We start from the raw sequence: 21719 nt of genomic DNA, 5'->3' as shown, positions 1-21719 counted from the left end.
ATAAAAGCCCATGGTGTTAGAGGCAAGGTACTAGCATGGATAGAAGATTGGCTGTCTGGCAGAATGCAGAGGGTGGGGATAAGGGGGTCCTTCTCAGGATGGTGGCCGGTGACTAGTGGAGTTCCGCAGGGGTCAGTGTTGGGACCAAAACTTTTCACTTTATACATTAATGATCTAGATGAAGGAATTGAGGGTATCCTGGCTAAGTTTGCAGATGATACAAAGATAGGTGGAGGGACAGGTAGTATTGAGGAGGCGGGGAGGCTGCAGAAGGATTTGGACAGGTTAGGAGAATGGGCAAAGGAGTGGCAGATGGAATACAACGTGGGGAAGTGTGAGGTCATGCACTTTGGTAGGAAGAATAGAGGCATAGACTATTTTCTAAATGGGGAGAGAATTCAGAAATCTGGAGTGCAAAGGGACTTGGGAGTCCTAGTCCAGGATTCTCTTAAGGTTAACTTGCAGGTTGGGTCGGTAGTTAGGAAGGCAAATGCAATGTTGGCATTTATTTCGAGAGGACTAGAATATAAAAGCAGGGATGTGCTGCTGAGGCTTTATAAGGCTCTGGTCAGACCACATTTAGAATATTGTGAGCAATTTTGGGCCCTGTATCTCAGGAAGGATGTTCTATCCCTGGAGAGGGTCCAGAGAAGGTTCACGAGAATGACCCCAGGAATGAAAGGCTTAACATATGAGGAACGTTTGAGGACTCTGAGTCTATACTCGATGGAGTTTAGAAGGATGAGGGGGGATCTGATTGAAACTTACAGAATACTGAAAGGCCTGGATAGAGTGGACGTGGGGAAGATGTTCCATTAGTAGGAGAGACTAGGACCCGAGAGCACAGCCTCAGAGTAAAGGGAAGACCTTTTAGAACAGAGATGAGGAGAAACCTCTTTAGCCAGAGAGTGGTGAATGTATGGAATTCATTGCCACAGAAGGCTGTGGAGGCCAGGTCATTGAGTGTACTTAAGACGGAGATAGATAGGTTCTTGATTGGTAAGGGGATCAAAGATTACGGGGAGAAGGTCTGAGAATGGGGTTGAGAAACTTATCAGCCATGATTGAATGGTGGAGCAGACTCAATGGGCCGAATGGCCTAATTTCTGCTCCTTTGTCTTATGGTCTTATGGTCTTATAAAGTGAAAGCAATGTACTTTAATTTTGAAAAACACCCTTGCCATCTTTGTGCTCTTAAGTCTTATATTAATGTCAATGGAGTTGGGCAGGAAAGTTGTGGCCGTGATGCAGAGCCTCCCTGTTTGACCAGGAGGCTCTTTAATAATCTGCCAGTAGATGCAACATTGTCAGCTGATGGCAGTTTTCACCAATGAAAAGCTTGCCCCACTGCTAAATCGCATGTGTCTTCCATGCACACCGCGGGCACTTAGAATTTTAATTGTAATCGTGTGGGAAAAGGCAAAAAGAAAGTGGAAATGGTACCTAGATCTGATTATGACATTGGGAATGATAGGCTGTTGACAATACCCCGGCCAGAGATTTAGCCGTGCATTTTCTGTTCTTCCCATCACCTCGAGTACCAATGTTTGACGACTTTATTCCCAAATCGCAATGAAATACTATCTCCTCCAAATGAAACAAAACCAAATCAATTTTCCCAAAATCATGAGTCCTACAATAAGACTGAATTATTTTGTTTGTGTAAGCACAGAAATTGTTGGAGAAAAACTTTTGAGCAGTATGTCCATTTATCTCTAAAAGGTACTTACTATGTAAATTTCTTCTGGCATCCAATGCAGATATAGTAGTGGTATCTTTACGTCTCATGAGTGATACTATGTAAATGCAAGCTGAAATTGTTGTTGGTATCTGGTTCTGAGATTATGATTATATCTGTGTAGTTTGATTTATGTCACCTGGTGCATCCAAAATCCATTTGCAGTCCACGATATAAAAATCATATAATCCCTGTACATCCAACATCTTAAAGCAATAGTCAATTAGAGGTGACCAAGTGGGGCAACTGTGTACTAGGCACTGACTTTTTATAGTACAATCTCATGATAGTACAATGCAACTTGATGATGATTCTATATTTGAATCTGTTCAAAACTCTTTCATAATGCTGCTCAAAAGATGTTGTTAAACTGCATCAGATCAAATACTGGCACTGGACCATGCACTCACTGCAAGGAGAATCAAGGAGATTCCTTTATCAGGCCATCAGCTTATTTTTCCCTCAGGAATGATCATTTCCATCTATATGACTTTTTATGCAAAGGTAGGTAATTAACCATACCCACGAAGGACAACAGGCATCTCTCTTCATTAGAGAGAAACAATAGGTTACATAGCTTGAAGGGCGCTGCTCCACATCAAGCATGGGGCAAGGTAAGGAGGCATGCCTCCATGAAGTACCACAGCCGGTACAGGGATTAAACCCACACAGTTGGCACTATTCTGCTTTACACTCTTGCCATCTAGCCATCTGAGCTAACCAATTTTTTATGAAAAAAAACACTCAACATATTCTTAAGATTAATTACAAACACCGTCATTTGACTAACACTAGTGTAGTCAGCCACAAGCTCAGCAGTCAGAACATGGGGGGTACAACATAAGCCTTACCATAAATGCAATACATTTGTGAAGCTATTTTCTAGTCCAAGTATGCATATCACTTTCTTTTGAAATAGCCACGCTTATTAGAAGTAGGCTATAATTATTAAGATGTCTTAATTAAAACAATTCTCTTTTTAAGCAAACATTGCACTTCGTAAGAAAGTTTTTAACTGTCAGTTTCTGCGTAACATCTGGGTAACGACATCAGCATGAGTTTGAGTTTGTGTAATTTCAATAGAAATGTGTTGCTCACAAAAAAGAAGCCTCAAGCATGAAATCAGGTTTACTAGTGTACTTGAATGCAAGAGAATATTTTGGTGCAATGCATGGTTTTAGATTAAAGTTGCATAAAACAGAGCCTTATGGGTTTGTTCTTCAGCTATTCCACATGGATTTGTGAGAAGTTAGTAATGATAAATTAGGTTGCTGAAGAAGCAGTGAAAATAAGTAACCATTTAAATGTTGGTGCCAGCAGGGTTCACATATTTTGTGAATAGTTCACCACTCAAAGCTTTAATGTTCAGACATTTTGGATTAACAAAATTTTGTTTTGCAGATATCTTGCTGGATGATTTTCTTCTCACATACACAGTCTTCATGTCAACTAGTGACTTGTGTCATGCCTTACTGAGGCAATATCCTTTCATGTTTCTACAGAGTCTGAAAAGCAACTAATTATGGTTATAAAGCTGTTTGTCAAATACCTTTCCATAAGGACAGACCTCCCAATGTCTCAAAAAATAGATTTAAAGGTTCTCCTAGATCACCTTAGTTGGTGAGTGCTATTAATTTCAGCAAAACAAATGTACATTATTCATTGAAGTCAGAATCTTAAAAATAGTGCTTATGTAGTATTTATGTTCCATTCATTTTACGTTTTTTAAGATAATTTATATTGTATAATTTTATTTATAGAACTATAGTCCAACAAGTGTGGCTTCCTACATGTTTTACATTTGAAAATCACTGGATGCAGTGATGTCAAAAAGAATACTTATATATTAATAATGACAGATTCAAGGATGACCATCTTGACTCACAAACTATAAATTATGTCATTTCTGAGCTGGTAATTCAGGTGTTCTTTTCTGTCTCTACAATGATGCCATTTTATGTGTGTTCGATTCAGGTCTAATATGGAAGATTTTGCTGCAACTCTGACTTTAGATTATGTGGCCATGATGTCACTTTGAGAGTGAGTTAATGAAATTGTGGATTAAAGCATCACATTATTATGGGATCAATAGTATGGATGCAGGAAACTCATTATTATATACTGAAAAGGTTCTGTGAGCTCAGTGTGAGATTTGAGCCTACAACTTTTGAATTAATGTGTTGTCCTATCAACTGAGTTAGGTTGGTGCTTCAAGAAAGGTACAATGGACACCACTCCCATGTTGTGATTTTAGTGCCTGGACCATCCTGTGCAAAGCCCTGGCAAAAGGAAAAGATACCTTGTTGTTCTCAGCCTTTTCAAGGCCCACAAATATCACAGTACTCCTCCACAACTACCTTATTCTGTCTTATCCCAAATGAAGTATAGCAACACAATATGGGATATCAGCCAACCCAATTGATATTCACTATAACATTGTACAGGTGTGTTCAGTTTTACCCTGGTGCTCCTCCTATTTCCTAACCATGTGCTGCTTCTGTTTCCCCGGTGGTAGAAAGAAGTGAGGTGATTAATTGTTATATGTCAGTATCTGTCTCTAAGGATGAAGGTGGATTAGTACCTTCCCGTTCTAGGTAAGAAGACGGCCCTACAAGTACAGGCACCATGGCTGCTGCTGCCTGGGCCTGAATGTTGTCTGACACATCGTGTGTCATTAGAGTAGGGTGTGAATGATGCAAATGTAGTTTAATTGTAAGAGATACCTCCATTATCTGTGCCAGCTCCTGATATTTCTCTGCTGCTGGGCACTTATTCATCCGGAGCTTTCTTTGAAGAGTTTTTTCCAATGTCAGTGTATTTATTTAACAAGATTAAGAGGTATGACATGGATAACAGTTTTTGTCATTGATCCTATGAACGCTGTGGCTAATTCACATTTTTTTTGAAGTTGTAAGTTGAGCAGTTTTCTTCACAGTAGATTTTCAAAGCCCCCTTGCTTATTGTATCAGTTTCATGAACATTTCAAAGATGTGCCATTGGTCCTGTACATAGTGGATACTTGGAGAGTAGGTTTAGAGGATGTATGGGGACATGGGAGATATGAGGGTGCATGCATGTGGCATGAGAAATAAGAAGCTACGTGGAGAGCGCATGGGAGCATGGAGGGGGCATTGGTGGTGGGTGGAGGATGAGGGTTGAAAGCTTGAGGACCTGATATCCATGTTTACACCTGGGTCGATGTCCCAGTGAATGGAGGTAAGCCCTCCATCCTGCTGGTCCACCAGCCGCCGGCCTCTGTTGCTGCCTCTGGTGGCAGTGGATCTGACTCCATCTCACACCCGCCTCCTCAGAACAAAAACATTGTTGGCGTGGACCTCCTTAACAGAGACAGATTTGCAGAATCAGAAACCTTTTTGAAAAGCCAGCCTCTTGTATTGCAAGCATGCTTGGTGTTTGAAAAGAAAGAGGGAATTGCATTTATATGGTGCCTTTCATGACCTCAGGACACCCCAAGTGCTTTACAGGCAATGAAGTACTTCTGAAGTGTGTTAACCCTTGTAATATAGGAAATATGGCAGCCAACTTAGACACAGTAAGATCCCACACAAAGTAATGTGACAAAGAGCAGACTTTTTTCTTCAGTGATGTTGACTGCAAAATAAGTATTGGCCAGGATAACTCTCCTGCTCTTCTTTGAGATAGCACCATGACTTCTTTTATATCCACTTGAGAGAGCAATTAGGGCTTCAGTTTAACATTCCATTTGAAAGACAGCACCTTCAACAGTGCAGCATTCCTTCAGTACTGCACTGGAGTGTCAGCCTAGATTTTTGTGCCTTCTGACTTAGAAGTGAGAGTGTTGCCAACTGAACGACAGCTGAAACATTAAATAGACACCAGGGTGAGCACATTGGGATGGCAGAAATATAGAATGCCCTGCTAAACATGTATGTTTGTATATGTATTTGGAAAGTGATGAAAAATTGCCAGAGTGTTGTGTATTCCCCACTCTTGTTGCTGCTCTAGGTTGATAGGTTGATATAGTAGTAAACTCACCATAGAAACTCCCAATGAGTGGTAAATTTCTTTTTCATCTGATCCCAGGTATTGGGCACAGATGATCAACTATGGCCCTTTGATCCATTTCCTTTCAGCCTGCAGTGGAACTGCTGTTCACCAGAGAATGTGGCTCAACTGCAAACAAAGCACACTTCCCTGCAGGGAAGAGGCTGGCTTTTCAAAAAAGTTTCTGATTCTGCAAATCTGTCTCTGATAAGGAGGTCCACGCCAATAATGTTTTTGTTTTTGCAGCATTATCTCCAAAGCTGCATCCTGAAATATAGCCAATCCTGCTTTGTTCAGTTGTTCAAGCCACTCCAAACCATCTGCAGCAGGATAGTTTTAAGAGTGATCAGTAGCCCTTTAAGAGCTGCTGGTACTGGATAACCACTCCATTAACAAAATTTGGCACCAAGCCACTTAAAGAGATATTAGGACAGGTAACTAAGGGCAGAATTTTCTGCCTGCCGGGCGGGCGGGCCCGACCCAATCTCTGGTGGGCAGGGAACCGATCCCCACCGGAGAAGCGGGCCCCGCTGCCATTTTATGTGGGCGGGGACAATTAAGGCCTGCCCAGTTTGACATCCGGCGGGAAGCACTATGCGCTTCCTGTGTGGGCGGGGGAGATTCCCCAAATGCGAGAGTGCGCTTTTTCGTGCATGCGCGCGAAAGGGCGCACATCTCCCTGAGGCTAAGTGCTGCCTCGGGGAGATCACTAACACTTTTAAAAATATTAAAAATAGAGAAAAAATAATCCTCAACATGTTCCCCTCATGTGACAATGTCACATGAGATGGGACATGTTCATAAATTACACTAAAACTTTATTAAACTGTTTAAATCCTGACATGAAACCTCATCCCGCCGGTGGATGAGGTTTCATGTTTTTTCTATTGCCCACCGGGGCTCCTGGCCTGCCCGCCAACCTTAAGGTTGGACGGGCAGGTCCTTTAATTGTTTCAATGATCCTGTCAATGACCTCAATTGGCCATTGACGGGTCGGCGGGCGCACAGCTGATTTGGCTGTGCCTCCACCTTCCTGAAAATTTAAATGGGGCGGGATGACGTCGGGGGTCCCTGCTCGCCGACGGCAAAATTCTGCCCGAAAAGTTTGGTCAAAAAGGTTGGTTTAAGAAGCATTTTAAAAGAGTAAAGAGTGGTAGTGGTGGAGGGATTTCCAGAGCTTAGGGTCAAGGCAGCTGAAGGCATGGTTGTTGATGGTGGAGTGAGGGGATCTGCAAGTGGCCAGAATTGGATGAGCACAAATACCCTTTAGGGTTATTGAGCTGGAGAAGGTGGGGAGGGATGAGGCTATGGAGTGATTTGAAAGAAAGGTTAAGAATCTTATAAACAAGCCATTGTCTGCAGGGAGCCAATGTGGGTCATCAAGCACAGGGATGATGTGGGATAGCACTTGGAGCAAGTTACGGTAAGGGCACCAGTGTTTGGATGAGCTCAAGTTTACAGAGGGTGCAAGGTGGGAGGTTGGCCAGGAACCCGCTAACTCTCCTTTCTATCCAACAGGAATCTGCATTCCTTAGCTTTGTCTGTTACCCTCCCACTTTCCCAGTACTTCATTGAAGCATCAGGCTGGATTGTATGATGAAGTCTTTAGTGTGGGACTCTAACTCAGGTGAAGAGTACTACCACTAAGCCAAATCTGACACCTTAACCAGGTACTAATGGACCTGTTGCATTTTTCCAGCATTTTCTTTCTACTTTTAATTCAGATTTCCAGAATTTGCAGATTTTTTTTCTTTTAATTTAGAAAGGCCATAGGTTGTGTGGGCAGCAGAATGGCCTTGTTAGTCTAATGGGGAATCCTCAGCTGAGACTGGCAGTCAAGTGCAAATGACATACAGTTAACTGGATCATTCTCCTTTAAAGACTGTCCCATTCTATTTCCACATTCAATGAAGCAATTGTGTTTTTGGTTATCCCAGCATTAATTTTAGTGTGCCACTTTTTTGGCAACAGAAGCATTTAACAAAATAACTTAAGGGCATCTTGGCATTAAGACCATTGCTTCCTCATCACCTTGCATATATGCATCGCTGAGCAGTACAATGCCGCGTCAGCTCGTTTATATGATAATGTGGTGTTGCTACATGCAGTACATGTATCATGGAGGCAGTCTGGAGTGGCCTTTTGTGTGATGTGTGATTTCCAAAATGTGATGAATTTGCTGGTTGCCAGACTTTGACCTCTGTATTAATATTCATAGGATGCCTGATTACAGTGGTAATTGCACTGCCCAATGTGAAATTGAACAGTTCTGACCAGGAGAGAACCAGGTTTGATCCCTGGTCAGTGCTTCTTTAGTTTAATCAGCACAAGAGTAAAAGTGTTACCATTTTCCTGAATGCCCTTAGGCCAAAGAGGAAGAAAATCGACCAAGGTTCTTGTTCCCCAAAAACACAATTGACTCCCACAGAAAAGAACAAATATGTGGATGAGAGCAGGATTGGCCTTTGCTCCGATGCTTCTCAATGGTTAAAGAATCAGTATCACTTAATTTGTTCATATGAAAGATGGCTGTTTTGGCCAAATACCATAGGGTGGCTGGTGCTAGGGGATCTTTAACCCACTAAGATTCAGCACCTTTAGGAGAGGAAGGGGAGGAAAAGCAATGGCCAGAGCAATAAAAAAGACAACACCCAGCTGATGTCTAATTACATAATTTAACATTTTAAACTCAGTACTGTTAAATCCCTATGTAATGAATAAGATAAGCTAATGCATTCGGGACCTGAATTGCCAGAGACAAAATTTACATTCCTGTGATGCTGTTATTTGCAGAATGGCTGCATTGATAATATAACTACATTCTAGAAGTGAATGTCCTCTGAAACGACAGGCATGTCAACAAAATTAGTGGCAGGAAATGTGTTGGTTCCTTGATACTCAGAAAAGTGCAGTTTGTAAATCAGTTATGTTTCCGACAGGGAAGGTCATTGCGGCTGAGCCCTTCTCAAGGAGATAAGAGAATAACTTGATTTAATGGCAAGCCTTATTATTGTGTGTGGTCTAACTGGCTAAGATTCCTGCAAATGGCTTAAATTATGATGGTATGGTTGATTTAGGGTGACAATGTTGGGTATTACTTGGCAGGCAAAACTATAGGCATTACCTTTCACCTTCGGGGACTTGGCAACACAAGGAGAGGTCATTAAGTCTTTTGAGCTAATTAATATTTTAAAGGGCGCCAAGACAATTTTGTGATTTTTTTTTCTCTTCTTGCATTATTGCTACAACAGTTGTACATTTTTTTAAATACAAAGAGTGGGAGTTGGGCAACACTAACAAGGCTATCATTTATTGCTCGTCTCTAATTGAGAAGGTGGCTGTGAACCTTCTTCTGGTCATGCCAGTGTTTGCTTTGGTGTCAAGCCCGCTGATATCCCCTGTGCTCCATTTGGAAATCCAGTAAAAATTGGTGAATGGAAATGATGTGATTATTTTCTAACATGCAGTCGACATTATCACAGCAATTTAGAGGGATATTAAAGTGACAACAGTACTTCTTTAGGAATCAGAAAACCATGAGTATGGAATGATGGGCATAAATCCCAGGGTGGATAAAGGTTTTAGACATGAGGGGCAGCATTTTCCCGTCAGCGAGTGGGGGGGCGGGGGGGCCCACTCGCTCACACATAAAATGACGTGTAGTGACGTCGGGCGTTTGTCCCTATGTCAACGCACCTCATTTAGATTTCCAGTTCTGCGGGACCCGCCGAACTGTCAAAGGCCTATTAAAAAGTAATTAAAGCATTTAAACGAGCTGCCCATCCAACCTTAAGGTTAGCTGGCAGGTGAAGAGCCCAGGTGGCCTTCGCATATTTCTTCCCCCAATCGGGGGCACCAATCGGTTTCGCGCCAGCCCCTGCACAACCACCCTAAATTCTGGCCGATATGTACTTGAGGAGCTTCATATTGAAGAGTTTCATTGAGACATTGAAAAATTAAAACACTACTCTTGGAGCACAGGCTGAACATCAGTGGACAGTGTTTGGAACCACAACATCAATGCTAATTTGTATTAGAGCGAACCAACATTCCTGAAATACTGCATATTGTACAGCTGCTGTTCAGAAATATTCAATTAAATATTGATTCCTGTCCTTTCCCGGCACTTCTGGAGGCAAAGGCAGCAGAGCAGCTCTGTGAGCTGATGGCCGTCACCGTCATTTCTGTTGGCCACTAATAACCATGAAGACAGAATGATTGCTTGCCCGTACTGACTGCTCCCAACCATTTGAACCAGAAATTAAACAAATTCTGTCTTTCACAAGCACAGAAACAGGCAGAATTTACATTATATTAAAGATATGACGTTTCCTAATCATAAAGGTATTTCCTTGACTGAATGCTACCTATTGTTCGAAGACATATACAGAAAAACAAGAAGACTCAGATAACAACTTGTACCGAAAGCGCAAAGTACTACGCATTGTGTCACAATGGGTACATCTTTACAGGACTTTATTACGAGAAGATGAAAATACTAAATTGGTTTTCAAGGTACAGTACTTTGAAAAGAAAGAAGTTATATTTATATAGTTTTTAAAAGCCTTCACAAACAAATGCATTTTTCTTAATTTTTGTATTATAGAATCTTTATAGGTGCGTGCTTGATGATCTTTTTGAGTATCCCAGTTTGGAAAAGGATTTGAAAGAACTCCAGAGCCTGTTTTGGACACCCCGCAGACAGTGAGTACAGTGAAAATAATATTCCTTGCTTGGAACTGTGCTTATTGCTGTTAGTATTTGTCGAATTGACAGGATGTGGCTCCATCGTTAGTATTCATTGTGGCAACAGAGCAAAAGGAGTAGCATAGGGCTTGAGGCACTCTATAAACAACCCATTCCATGGGTACATGCTTTCAACAGAATGGTAACAACTTCTATTCTATGATATTTTACCATTCACTGACCAGCAAAGATTTCCCTATAGTGGCCATTAATTCTTATATAGTAAACTCGCATAAAGTGGTGTTACGTAAGGTGGCAAAGATTGTGCCTTGCAGCAAACTGAGTATTCACTGTTTAAATGAAACACTACCATCTCTGTCTAAACCTCCATCTTTGTGTTGATCTAGATTTAAAACTTGCTAGTTGCACCATGTTTTATCACTTTTCATAAATTAACATAAATTTAAGCTGTGTACAAAGTGGTGCTAAATAGATTTTCAAAAGTCCTCTTCAACAGACTGCTTTCCCAATTTGGTGTGCTAATCCATAGTTTCATTTACTTTCTGTGTATTGGATAGAACTGCTTTTTAGAATGAATTCCTCTTATTTGAGTTGTAAAATTGAGTGCCAAATATTTATTGTTCAGACTGCAAAGAACAGAGGAAATGATACGGATAATATTAGGATCACAAACTTTTTTTTCCACAAAGCATTCAGTCAGATTTTCTTTAGTATAGTACAATAGTCAGATTCCCAATAGTGCTGTGTGGAACACTGCTGTTTGTCTCCTGGAAGCTTCTTGGGAAGGAAGTCAGCCAGGTTTATTCATTTGTGGGATTTGGGCATCGATGTCTAGGCCAGCATTTATTGCCATCCCTAATTGCCCTTGAGAAGGTGGTGTTGAGCTGTCTTTTTGAACAGCTGTTGTCCATATGGTGTAGGTATACCCACAATGATATTAGGGAGGGTGTTCCAGGATTTTGACCCAGCGACAGTGAAGGAACGGCGGTATATTTCCAAGTCAGGATGGTGAGTGACTTGGAGGGGAATTTCCAGGTGGTGGTGTTCCAACCTATCTGCTGCCCTTGTCCTTCTAGATACTAGTGGTCGTGGGTTTGTAAGGTGCTGTTGAAGGAGACTTGGTGAGTTCCTGCAGTGCATCTTGTAGATGTTACACACTGCTGCTACTGTGCATCAGTGGGGAGGGAGTGAATGGGAGTGCCAATCAAGCGGGCTGCTTTGTCCTTAATGGTGTCAAACTTCTTGAGTGTTGTTGGAGCTGCACTTATCCAGGCAAATGGAGAATATTCTATCACACTCCTGCCTTGTGCCTTGTAGATGGCGATAAGGCTCTGGGGAGTCAGGAGGTGAGTTGCTCATTGCACGATTCCTAGCCTCTGACCTGCTCTTGTAGTCACAGTATTTATATGGCTAGTCCAGTTCAGTTTCTGGTTAATGATAACCCTGGGATGTTGTTCCTGGGCCATCTCTCCCTGCTATCATTTAAATGTGACGAGGCAGTCACAGAATGATAGTTAACTTCTCTGCTCGAGTTCCTTTTTCCAGTATGTTTGTAACACCTGAAGTTGGAGGGGTTTCTCCAAGAAAGTCTAGGCCCAAGTGTCAAAAAGGGTGTTTGGACTGTAGGGAAATGCAAGCAAGCACACCAAGCAAAATAGGCCTTTAATCTGATATGTACGCATAGGCACTTAAGTGATGAGGAGATAGAACCCTAGTTGATTTTCTTTCCTCCTCACCAGTCCAGGGACTTCAAAACCAACTGTAGCAGTGCAGGTTGAGACCATCTAATTCATGATGGATCAGGCATCAGGTACACTTGCCATCTGATCCATTTAAGGAGCTTTATAGTGAGGTTTAAGATCTAATTCATGAACAGAAGAAGCAGAAAATACATCTTTAGCTAAAATGTGATAATCTGTCTGTGGATCCCATGCTTATTTTAATCCTGTAATGCATGGTACTAGGATGTAGTCAGTTTCAGAGTTTAGGACATGTTGCTATGTCATTTCATCAAAGTGTCACTTAGTAATGCTCAGTCAAATGACTTCTGGCTTAGTGAAAACCTAATACAATAAAAGTGTTCTCATGAAAAACAAAGTTTAATTATTAATGGCTTCCACTCTATCATTCTCCACACAGTAACGAACTCCTGCTCTTTGAGGCCTTAACTAATTTACATGACGATGATGAATTCAAAGCTTACAAGTTTTTACATTTGTTTTAATTTATCCCCTTATTCTTATTAGGTTTTCATCAGCCCTATAATTGTGAAACTGTGTTTCAGTATATGAAAACATCCAGAGCTTCCATATCAAAAAGGCTGTTTATGGCAGCCTCATGATAATTTCCAGTTCTTTACACACTGTCACTTTATTGTTAGTGGCTGATTATTAGGTGATAAACAATATATTTGACCTGTTAATTCCGTCAAAATAACATTTGTCAACTTAAGACTAATGGTGTTCATCATAATTTATGTGTAAATGGCCGAGTTCAGTCAGACAAGGCACAGATGCATTGTTAAATGTGAATATCAACAAATTTCTAGCCAAGTTGCACCACTTTACCACTAGCTTTACAAAATGGTATCTTGCTGTCAGCCTCACCATTGAAATGTATTGAACATTGTGAAGTTGCAGTATTTGCACAGTAGATAGGAACTAAACCCCAGCAAATAGGGATAGTAGTTGTGTAAATACCCAGTTAGTGATATAATAAGTGTTAATGACTGCCAATTAATCTCTCTGGCACCAAAAAATTAACTATTAAAAGTATGGAATCGTATTCCTTTAGGTTGTGAATTGTTTTAGGAGATTTTAAAATGGTCTCTTTTTTAAATTTTCATATCCTTCCTTTCTGTATCTTTTTTCTCTCTCTTTTAATCCAATCTTTCTTTCTCTCCCTTGACTTGCCTTACTGGACCTGATTCCAATTTACTTCATGTTCCTTCCACTGTTTGTTTCCCAACTGTAGCTCTGATTTGTAAAGGAGGCCACTTTGTTGGTTTTCCTGTTTACTCAGGTTCCAATGCCTTGTTTTCCTCACTGCACCAATATCAGCTCACACTTCAGAAACTTTGTGGGCCAAAACCTTTTGCGTTGATGGATGCAGGGGCAAATCTAACTAACAGTGGATGCTATGAGATGCCCTGATAGAGTAATATCTCCCCTAACCTCTAACTATTGCCACCAACATGACCATTTAATTTTCTTTCAAACTACCATCTGTCATCTTTGATAATGATACCGGCAAAACATTCCTGGGAATTGTAGTTCCACAGTCCACGATAGCAAGCATAAAACATAACAGAGCAGTCTACAACTCCCAGCATGCATTACAATCCCTGAACATGTTTGACTCAATTTTGGCATTATGTGAAGTGTCACAAGTGAATACATGACAAGGTGAGGTCCCTGGCATGTGGTTTTGGTAGCTGATAATTTGCAGCTGCCTCTTGGATTGCCCCTGATTGTACTTTGTAATGTGCTTTATACTCATGTAAATGGTGGTTAATGAGGTCAGACTTTCAGACACAGATGCATCTCATGCATGCATATCAATTACATATAACCGACAAACAGCTGAGTTCCAGCCACCAGAGCAAACTGCCCAAATGTGGGGGCCTGAAAAAACTGATTGTCTGCTCTACAAGTGAATAATTTAAAACGATGCCATGATTAGATTCCAGGCTGTAATTATCTCCCAAGATTTTCCATTGATGCCCCAATGGAGCACAGAACAGAGGTTCTTTATCATTATTAGAGTATTGGAAAATAACATTTTTGTGAATCTTCAACCCTGCAGAGTCAGGCATGTTTCCTTCTAACTGAAAAATCACAGGTTTCTGAGCTCCAGCAGCTCCTATTGTGAAATGATGCACCCCAACGCCCCCCCACCTCCACCACCCCTCCCCTCTCCGCCACCACCCCTCTCACCCCCACCACCGCACCCCCCCATCCCACCCCCGCCAGGCCTGGTCTTTGCTTCTTCTCTCCTGACCCCAGGAATTTGTTTCCTTTAACCTGCACCAACATTTTTGGGCAGAATTTTTTGGATGGCGTGGTTTCCTGCACCACCACCTGAATGGACCCCTGAAGATCGTTATGACCTGCCCCTTATTCTCAGAGTAAGACGTGATGAGGAGGAATTTATTCACTCAGAGGGTGGTCGATGAATCTTTGGAATTCTCTACCCTAGAGGGCCATGAAAGATTAGTCATTGAGCATGTTCAAAACAGAAATCAGTAAGATTTCTGGATACTAATATCATCAAGATACAAGGGGATAGTGGGGAAAATGGCACAGAGATATCTGATCAGCCATGATTGGTTTGAATGGCAGAGCAGGCTCAATAGGCTAAATGGCCTACTTCTGATCTTATGTTCCTTTGTTAATTGGCTGGAGTCAGGGCTTCCACTCCTCTCTCGGGTAGAATTCCCATCTCAGAGAGCTGTCGGCCAATCAGATATGTTGGCAGCTCTATAGTCCCACCATCGGCAGTGGCAGCCAGTATTGTGAAATGATGTGCATATGCCTTCAAAGGAACATATCTTAAACTACTGTCAATCATTGCTACCTCATCAGAATATGATGTATTAGTCCCATTACTTGTAGGTAGTCTGCAAGCCACAGGATAGAGATCAGATGTATCATACTTAGCCTCCCAGTGAATATTATCTGTATATGGTCTTATCTTCAAATAAAGAGCCCACATTAGTGTTTCACCAATCCTTGTGTACGATTAGTACTTTTATGTTGAAGAAGGAGAATGTAACAGCCAGGATTGAGACTACAAGCAGTCCCTAGATTCTAAATTCTGGAGGCCAGGGCCAGGTAAGTGTGGGGTATCTCATGGCGGGGAGGAGAGGTAAGGCACGGGTGGGGTTGGAGGGGGAGGTGGTGGTGGGGAGAGGGTGCTAGGGACCTTGATGAATAGGCAGAGGTGGGTGAAGGGAGCACCCACAAGGGACAGACCTTGTGTGGGGGGAGCGATGTGGAAAGGGCCTCTTGAGGGAAGTGCCGCTCTCTTCCTGCCTGAGGCTGAAGCAAGGTGACCTGCTGGGCTTCTACCCTTCCCGTGAACTCCTTCCACTAGCCTCAAAATAATTGGTCATTTAAGGGCATAGCTGAATTGAGGCAAGGGATAGTGGGCTGTCCTGGGTCTTGTCCATCCCCACATAAAATTGCAGATAGGCCAGGGCAAGAATGAGGGTGGCAGGAAGGCCACCTGAAAAATTTTACGGGCCCCCCAACTTGCAAGCCTGCAAACCCACCAGCAGGCGAAGGGTGCAGGGGTGGGGGGGGGGGGGTTGTGGTGGGCAGTAAAATTCTGCCCTTTGTGCTCTCATCTCGCCATCCATCTTTTTCCCCTTGCGCCCATCTCAAAGTCTGTGTTTCCCTTTGATCCAAATTGCCCCCTGAATTTTTGTTTCTCTTACCTCTCCACCCCTCCTCTTTACCTCCTCATCTCCTCCTCCACACAGGCCCTTTGCTTCTTTCAGTTTCTTTCTTTAGTTGCATAAAGCCAAGACACTATGCATTATGGGGCATGTTCAGCCACCTTCAAACAAATTTCTTGCCAATGTGAGCCAGATTTGAAAAGCTGACCGTCTGTGCTTAAAGCAGATAGTAACGACAATGAAGATACAATCTGAATTCACAGTGAAATAGGCTTTTGACATTGATCTATCCTGCCACAGATCAACAGAGTCCAGACATATGCACGGTGCAGGAGTGAGGGTTAGTTAATCTCAGCCACTTTCACACATGTCCTAGTGGATTATTTCAGACGAACAGAAAGCTTGGAGGAGGTTATTTGCCCTCTCGGCATGATGCAAGTATAAGGAAAGAAGGGTACAAAAAAGAAATAATACATTCGAAATTGCATTAAGTCTGAATTAATTTATTTTTGTTTCAGCACCATTGATGAATATTCACCACATAAAAAGGTAATATATTCATGATAAGTTCAAGATTTGTTACTTACAACATTCCTGTATATAACCTGAAAATGCTGCAGTGTTTTATTCCAAAGGAAATGTTGTCTTGTAAAGTGACTATGGTGGTACAGGATGGAATATTTGTCAAATTTACCTACTGGTTCCAGGCTGTAGCCAATTAGAACACAATGCTATAACTAATAAGGCATCAAACTGGATCTGTTTCAATTAACATTTCAAAACAACTGTGTTTTATCTAGCTGAAAATAATAACAGTGTTAAACCTCTTTGTTTATGCAATGTTATATATATGTCCAAATGTGTGGTGATAATGACAGCCAAACTGTTAGAATTTTGGTGTCATTACTCCACTGAAACTGACAGCAATTTGTGGAGTTCTCACATGCTCAAAATAACACAGAAATCCAGAAATTGCTGTCAGTAATCCTAGAAGGTGCACTGATGAGGTTTCTCCACCTCCCACCCACTCCAACCCCCAACCCCAGACAGCAATCAATAAAAATCTATGAATTGATTGGAACTATCACTCTTTCGCTGTTAATCTCACTGTATAAACCGTTGAAAAAGTTACACTCTGTTGAATGAAGTGTTAGTGGGTTTCATAATTACCACTAAACACTCTCACTGGGCCCTGAGAAGCCCAGTATTGATATTTAAAAAATATCAAATTTCTGCATTACAAAAAAAAATCCACATTTAATTTTTTTTTAAGTTTGTTTGCATTGACATTTTAGCTTCTATCTAATTTGAAACAATCGTTTATTTTGTAATCTGAAAAATTAAATTAAAAGTGATGGATAAAGTGCTTTTAACTGTGAGAATGCTTTAATGTGATTGGCTGTATATCTTGTTTACTGACATTGCAGTTGCTGAATACCTGGCATTCCCTTTGACTTGGTGCCAGATTTGGAAAAAGAGAAGCCCACATCGCACAGATCACTAGATCCTTGTGGGCAGCTTTCTCAGAGGCCAGTGACAAGTGCTGCTTCGTTGCTGGGTCATTACTGATATGTGAAATACCTGCAACCAATCAAAATCTGCTGATGATTGCCCCACTGTGTTATGTCAGGATGATATAATAATTTTCATATTAAGTAGGTAAACATGGGGGAAGTTTTACAATGTAAGTGGTAAAAGGAACATTTTCATTTTAAATAAACCAGACTAGCTTGAATTCAAAGGAGGGATGAAATGTTTCACCTAGCCAGGATAAGTTAAGAAACAGTGGGAAAAATTTTCCCCCCGTCGGAGGTCGGGGGGAGGTTCATGAGCGGGCATGTGCAGGCGCGCCTCCGATCGGCGCCCCAGATTGGGGGCGCACCGCCATTTTATGTGGGCAGGCCAATTAAGGCCCGCCCAGCATGATGTCCACCAGGAAGCGCTATGCGCTCCCTGTGCGGGTGGGGGGGATTCCCTAAGCTAAGAGTGCGCTTTTTTGCACATGCACACGAAAGAGCGCACTGATGTCTCTGAGGCTAAATGCTGCCTCAGGGAGATCGGCTTCAAATTTAAAAATGGTAAATGTAGAGAAATAAAATTTCCCTGACATGCCCCCTCATGTGACACTGTCACATGAGTTGGGACATGTCCATCACTTTTAATTAAACTTTTACTAAATTTTTAAAAACTGACATGAAACCTCATCGCGCCCGTGGATGAGGTTTCAGGCTTTTGCTGAAGCCCGGCAGGGCTCCTGGCCTGCCCGCCAACCTTAAGGTTGGACGGGCAGGTCCATTAACTAGTTCGATTAGTTTTTAAATAGCCTCAATTGGCCATTGACAGGTCGGTGGGCGCACAGCTGATTTGGCTGCGCCCCCGCCGACCTGAAAATTGAAATGACGCGGGGTGATGTCGGGAGTTCCGCCCGATGTCATTTTATGCATTGGCGAGCGGGCCCCACCCCCCACTTGCCGACCTCAATATCCTGGTCAGTGTGTTTGTTTTTCCCAAAGATTACTGGAAAAATTGGTACTATGAGAGATTTTTATTATTAGAGAGGTAAAGTCCAAAGACATAGCGAAACAATGGGAATTTGCATTTAAAGGGGAAAATGTGTATAAAGGAGAGAAGGTTGTGTGTAAGCGTAGGCATTCTAAGGTCTAAAGCAAGTGTGAAAAGCTTCCAGAACCTAAGCCTCAAGCTGCTGTCTACAAAGAACTGAAGTTAAGAAAACTCACTGTGAATTGGATTATTCAGGGTATCGTGTTTCTTTGCCTGGGTCTTTTAAAATCTTTGTGTCTTACTGTTGCCTTAATGAAAGTGTAGCTGGGAGTTAGACTAAAAAGGGGATTTAGAAGTTAACATAGTAGTAATTTGTAGATCTATGTGTGTGCTTAAACTAATTTCTTCTATTAATAAAGGTTTAATTTAGTTTTGTAAGAAACCTATAAGACTCGGTGGTCTTATTACTATTGAATTCAAGGCCCGTATCTCAAAATTTACGCAAATTGCAAAACAGTTGTGACAGTTGTTCAAGCTTCCCTTTGGGATTTGAGCAGCATGTACCATAACAGTTTACACTTTACTCCTAAACCTGCTGGGTGGACTTTATGCCATAAGTGACATTCTGAGCATTGAGTAGCCTCATGCAAATTGAAGCATAGAAGTAGCTGTATCTGATTACTGACAATTTTGGAGCCGCTTTGCTTCGACAAAGCCATGCACTCAACTAGCTTGTGCAAACTAGCATCAGACTAAAACAGACATGTATGACACAAATCTCAGCTTAATTTACCCTCATCTTAAGTCTTTGAAGCACAGCTTGTATGCAGGACAAAAAAAGTTCCACCTAGTGAAATAAGCCACATTGTTCTAAGATTGCTGTTTTTGCTTCATTGAAGAGGGATTAAGTTGCTTTTACACAACAACTTAGTCTTGGGATGCTCTGTACCAATGTTAACATTTTGTAGAGTACATCTGGAGTTATTGCTCGATCTGACACTGAAACAAAGGAGAATAAGGCAAATTTGCACATATGCTTCTGTTATACACCCTAAAATAATAATCCAAACATATTGTTTAGTATCATATATTAACTTCATGTGAATGTGTGAGTTTCATGCTTATGTGAATAAATGCTGCTCCATTAGGACATTTTCTCACATTATCGTGAAGTTTTATCAATTTTACCAAAGCCCAGATGTTAGTTAGGTGGCACCGCTATTAAGAACAAATTGTACTGAATTTAGTATGAGGACGTCTTAACTTAGGTCAAGCTACCAATTAAAATAATCAAAAGTTTAAAATATTCTGAAATAACTACACGTAACAGCACAGTGAATACTGGAAAAATATTGAATTAATGGAGTTGGTTCAGTATACAAAGAGACTTCCTGGGACTGTAAACTTACAAGTGAATACAGACATTTAATAACATATTCTAGAAGCAGAGGCATTCAGACCAACCAGGATATCAGAGCAAGCATCCAGCCTCAAAGAACTCACTGTCAGACAATACCTTAGATAGGGATTAACTGACAAATATAATTACATATATAGAGAAATCAGTACAGGAAGCAGTTTGCTCCTGCTGATGTGGGCCTACAGTACCCAAATGAACTGGTGTTTGTGAAAGCTAATTACTTCAGAAATTTTAATCTGCTGACTTCAGGTCTACCAAAATACAAAATGCTCAGCATAGTGAACAAATTAATATTGAATGCTGTGAATTGCAGGTTATTCCATAGATGTTAATTTGTCAGTTGATTACTTGATTCATTTTCACAGCTCTGTAGTAACCTTTTCACGTATGTAGCTTATTATTTCAAAGGTTATTTTGGCATACAGTTTCAATGATCATCAGCTCTTTCGTTAGTGCTAATCCAAGTGCGTGCAGGAATTGTTGGTGTTGTACAACCTAATAACATTGTTAACTGCAAAGTACACATATTTGAGTGAGACATTAGAGTACATTGGAGATCACATGGCGATCTTAGATGCATATTTTACAGACTTAAATAATTAAAAGTAGGTATAAGCAAAACCAAGGCATTTTCTTAGCTGTTGTCTGCAGAGTGGAGCAATGGGACCGGATTTTAATTCTGTTCAATTTAGTTAAAATCTCATCCATGGCCTGGGTTAAATGATCACTGACTTATTATCACAGAAACAATTTGGATTTCGTTGTGGTGTTTCAAGTTAACGATAGTGGTGTGGAGCACAGTTCTTTTGTTATCGTTTTTCACTAATATTACAATAATTTATATTATTCTAGAACATTCCACTGTACATTTAAGGGGATGTTAGATCAACACATAAAGGAGAAAGGGTGAGAAGATTACGCTGATACGGTTAGGTGAAGAGAGGTGGGTGCAAATCCGTGTGGAGCACAAACACCAGCATTAACCAATTGGGCCAATTGATCTGTCTCTGTGCTGTACATGCTGGGCAGAACTTATTGCTCAGCATGCAGGCGCAATATTTCGGTCGGCGGGTGCACGCTAAACTCGGAAGTGCGCCTGCCGACAATTAAGAAGGCTATTAAGCCCATTAACTGAGCAATTAACTGGAATTTTTCGCTGCCCATCCAACGTTACAGTTGGCGGCAGGCGACTCGGCCAGGCGGCCTTTCCATTGTTCAGGAAACCTCATCCAAGGGCGGGAGGAGGTTTCCGTCATTAAATTTTTAAAAATGAAAACATTTGCATGGAATTTTCATATTGTACATGTTCAGGTGACTGTTTCTGATGCGTGGGCATTTTTTCCTGATTTTAAAATCTGTTTTTATGGGACTAGAATTCTCCAGCTCCCTGAGGCAGCTGTCTGCCTTCAGGGATCTTTCTGTGAGCAATCCCCCGTGCCCGCACTGACTTCAGTGCCCGCCCTCCTCCTGCCCCTACCTCGGCAGCGCTGAGCATTTCAGCGCGCCTTTCATGCTGGCTGGCCCTTCATTGGCCAGCCCGCGCAATATCACGATTGGGGGCCAATCGCGGGCGGCAGGACATTTCCCAGCCGCTCCCGGGCCTGCCGACTGCGCCCGCCCGCCAACATCAAAATTCTGGCCTCTATCTAATTTATGGGCAGTATTTTTAGGTTGGCGGAAGGGCGCGATCGGCGGGCCCAGGATCGGCCGGGGAACAGACCGCCATCCGCGATCGGCCACCGACCGCGATTTCATGCTGGCTGGCCAATTAACGGCTGCCAGCGTGAAACGCGCTCTGAGAAGCTCAGTGCTGCCAGGGTGGAGGCGGAAGGAGGGAGGGCACTCAAGTCAGCGTGGGCGCGGGCGAGCGCTGACAGAAAGCTCGCTGAAGGCATAGAGCTGCCTCAGGGAGCTGAAGGCTTGCAAAG

General features: G+C 41.9%; 1 protein-coding gene across 2 annotated transcripts in view; it reads left to right on the top strand.

Annotated features, from left to right (window-relative positions):
- The window catches only part of LOC144678872 (rap guanine nucleotide exchange factor 5-like), a 282112-nt gene that overhangs the window by 195065 nt on the left and 65328 nt on the right, over positions 1–21719 (top strand). For both annotated transcript variants that reach the window (XM_078538871.1, XM_078538872.1), the window contains exons 12-15: positions 3140–3218; positions 10132–10279; positions 10371–10468; positions 16388–16418. In XM_078538871.1, coding sequence (XP_078394997.1) covers positions 3140–3218; positions 10132–10279; positions 10371–10468; positions 16388–16418 — 356 coding nt within the window. The remainder of the gene's footprint in view (positions 1–3139; positions 3219–10131; positions 10280–10370; positions 10469–16387; positions 16419–21719) is intronic.

This window comes from Cetorhinus maximus, chromosome 3 (genome assembly GCF_964194155.1).
Source record: "Cetorhinus maximus chromosome 3, sCetMax3.hap1.1, whole genome shotgun sequence".
In the NCBI taxonomy this organism is placed as follows: Eukaryota; Metazoa; Chordata; class Chondrichthyes; order Lamniformes; family Cetorhinidae; genus Cetorhinus; species Cetorhinus maximus.
The sequence above is the reverse complement of the archived record's forward strand: the minus strand, read 5'-3'. Positions and strand labels throughout refer to the sequence as shown.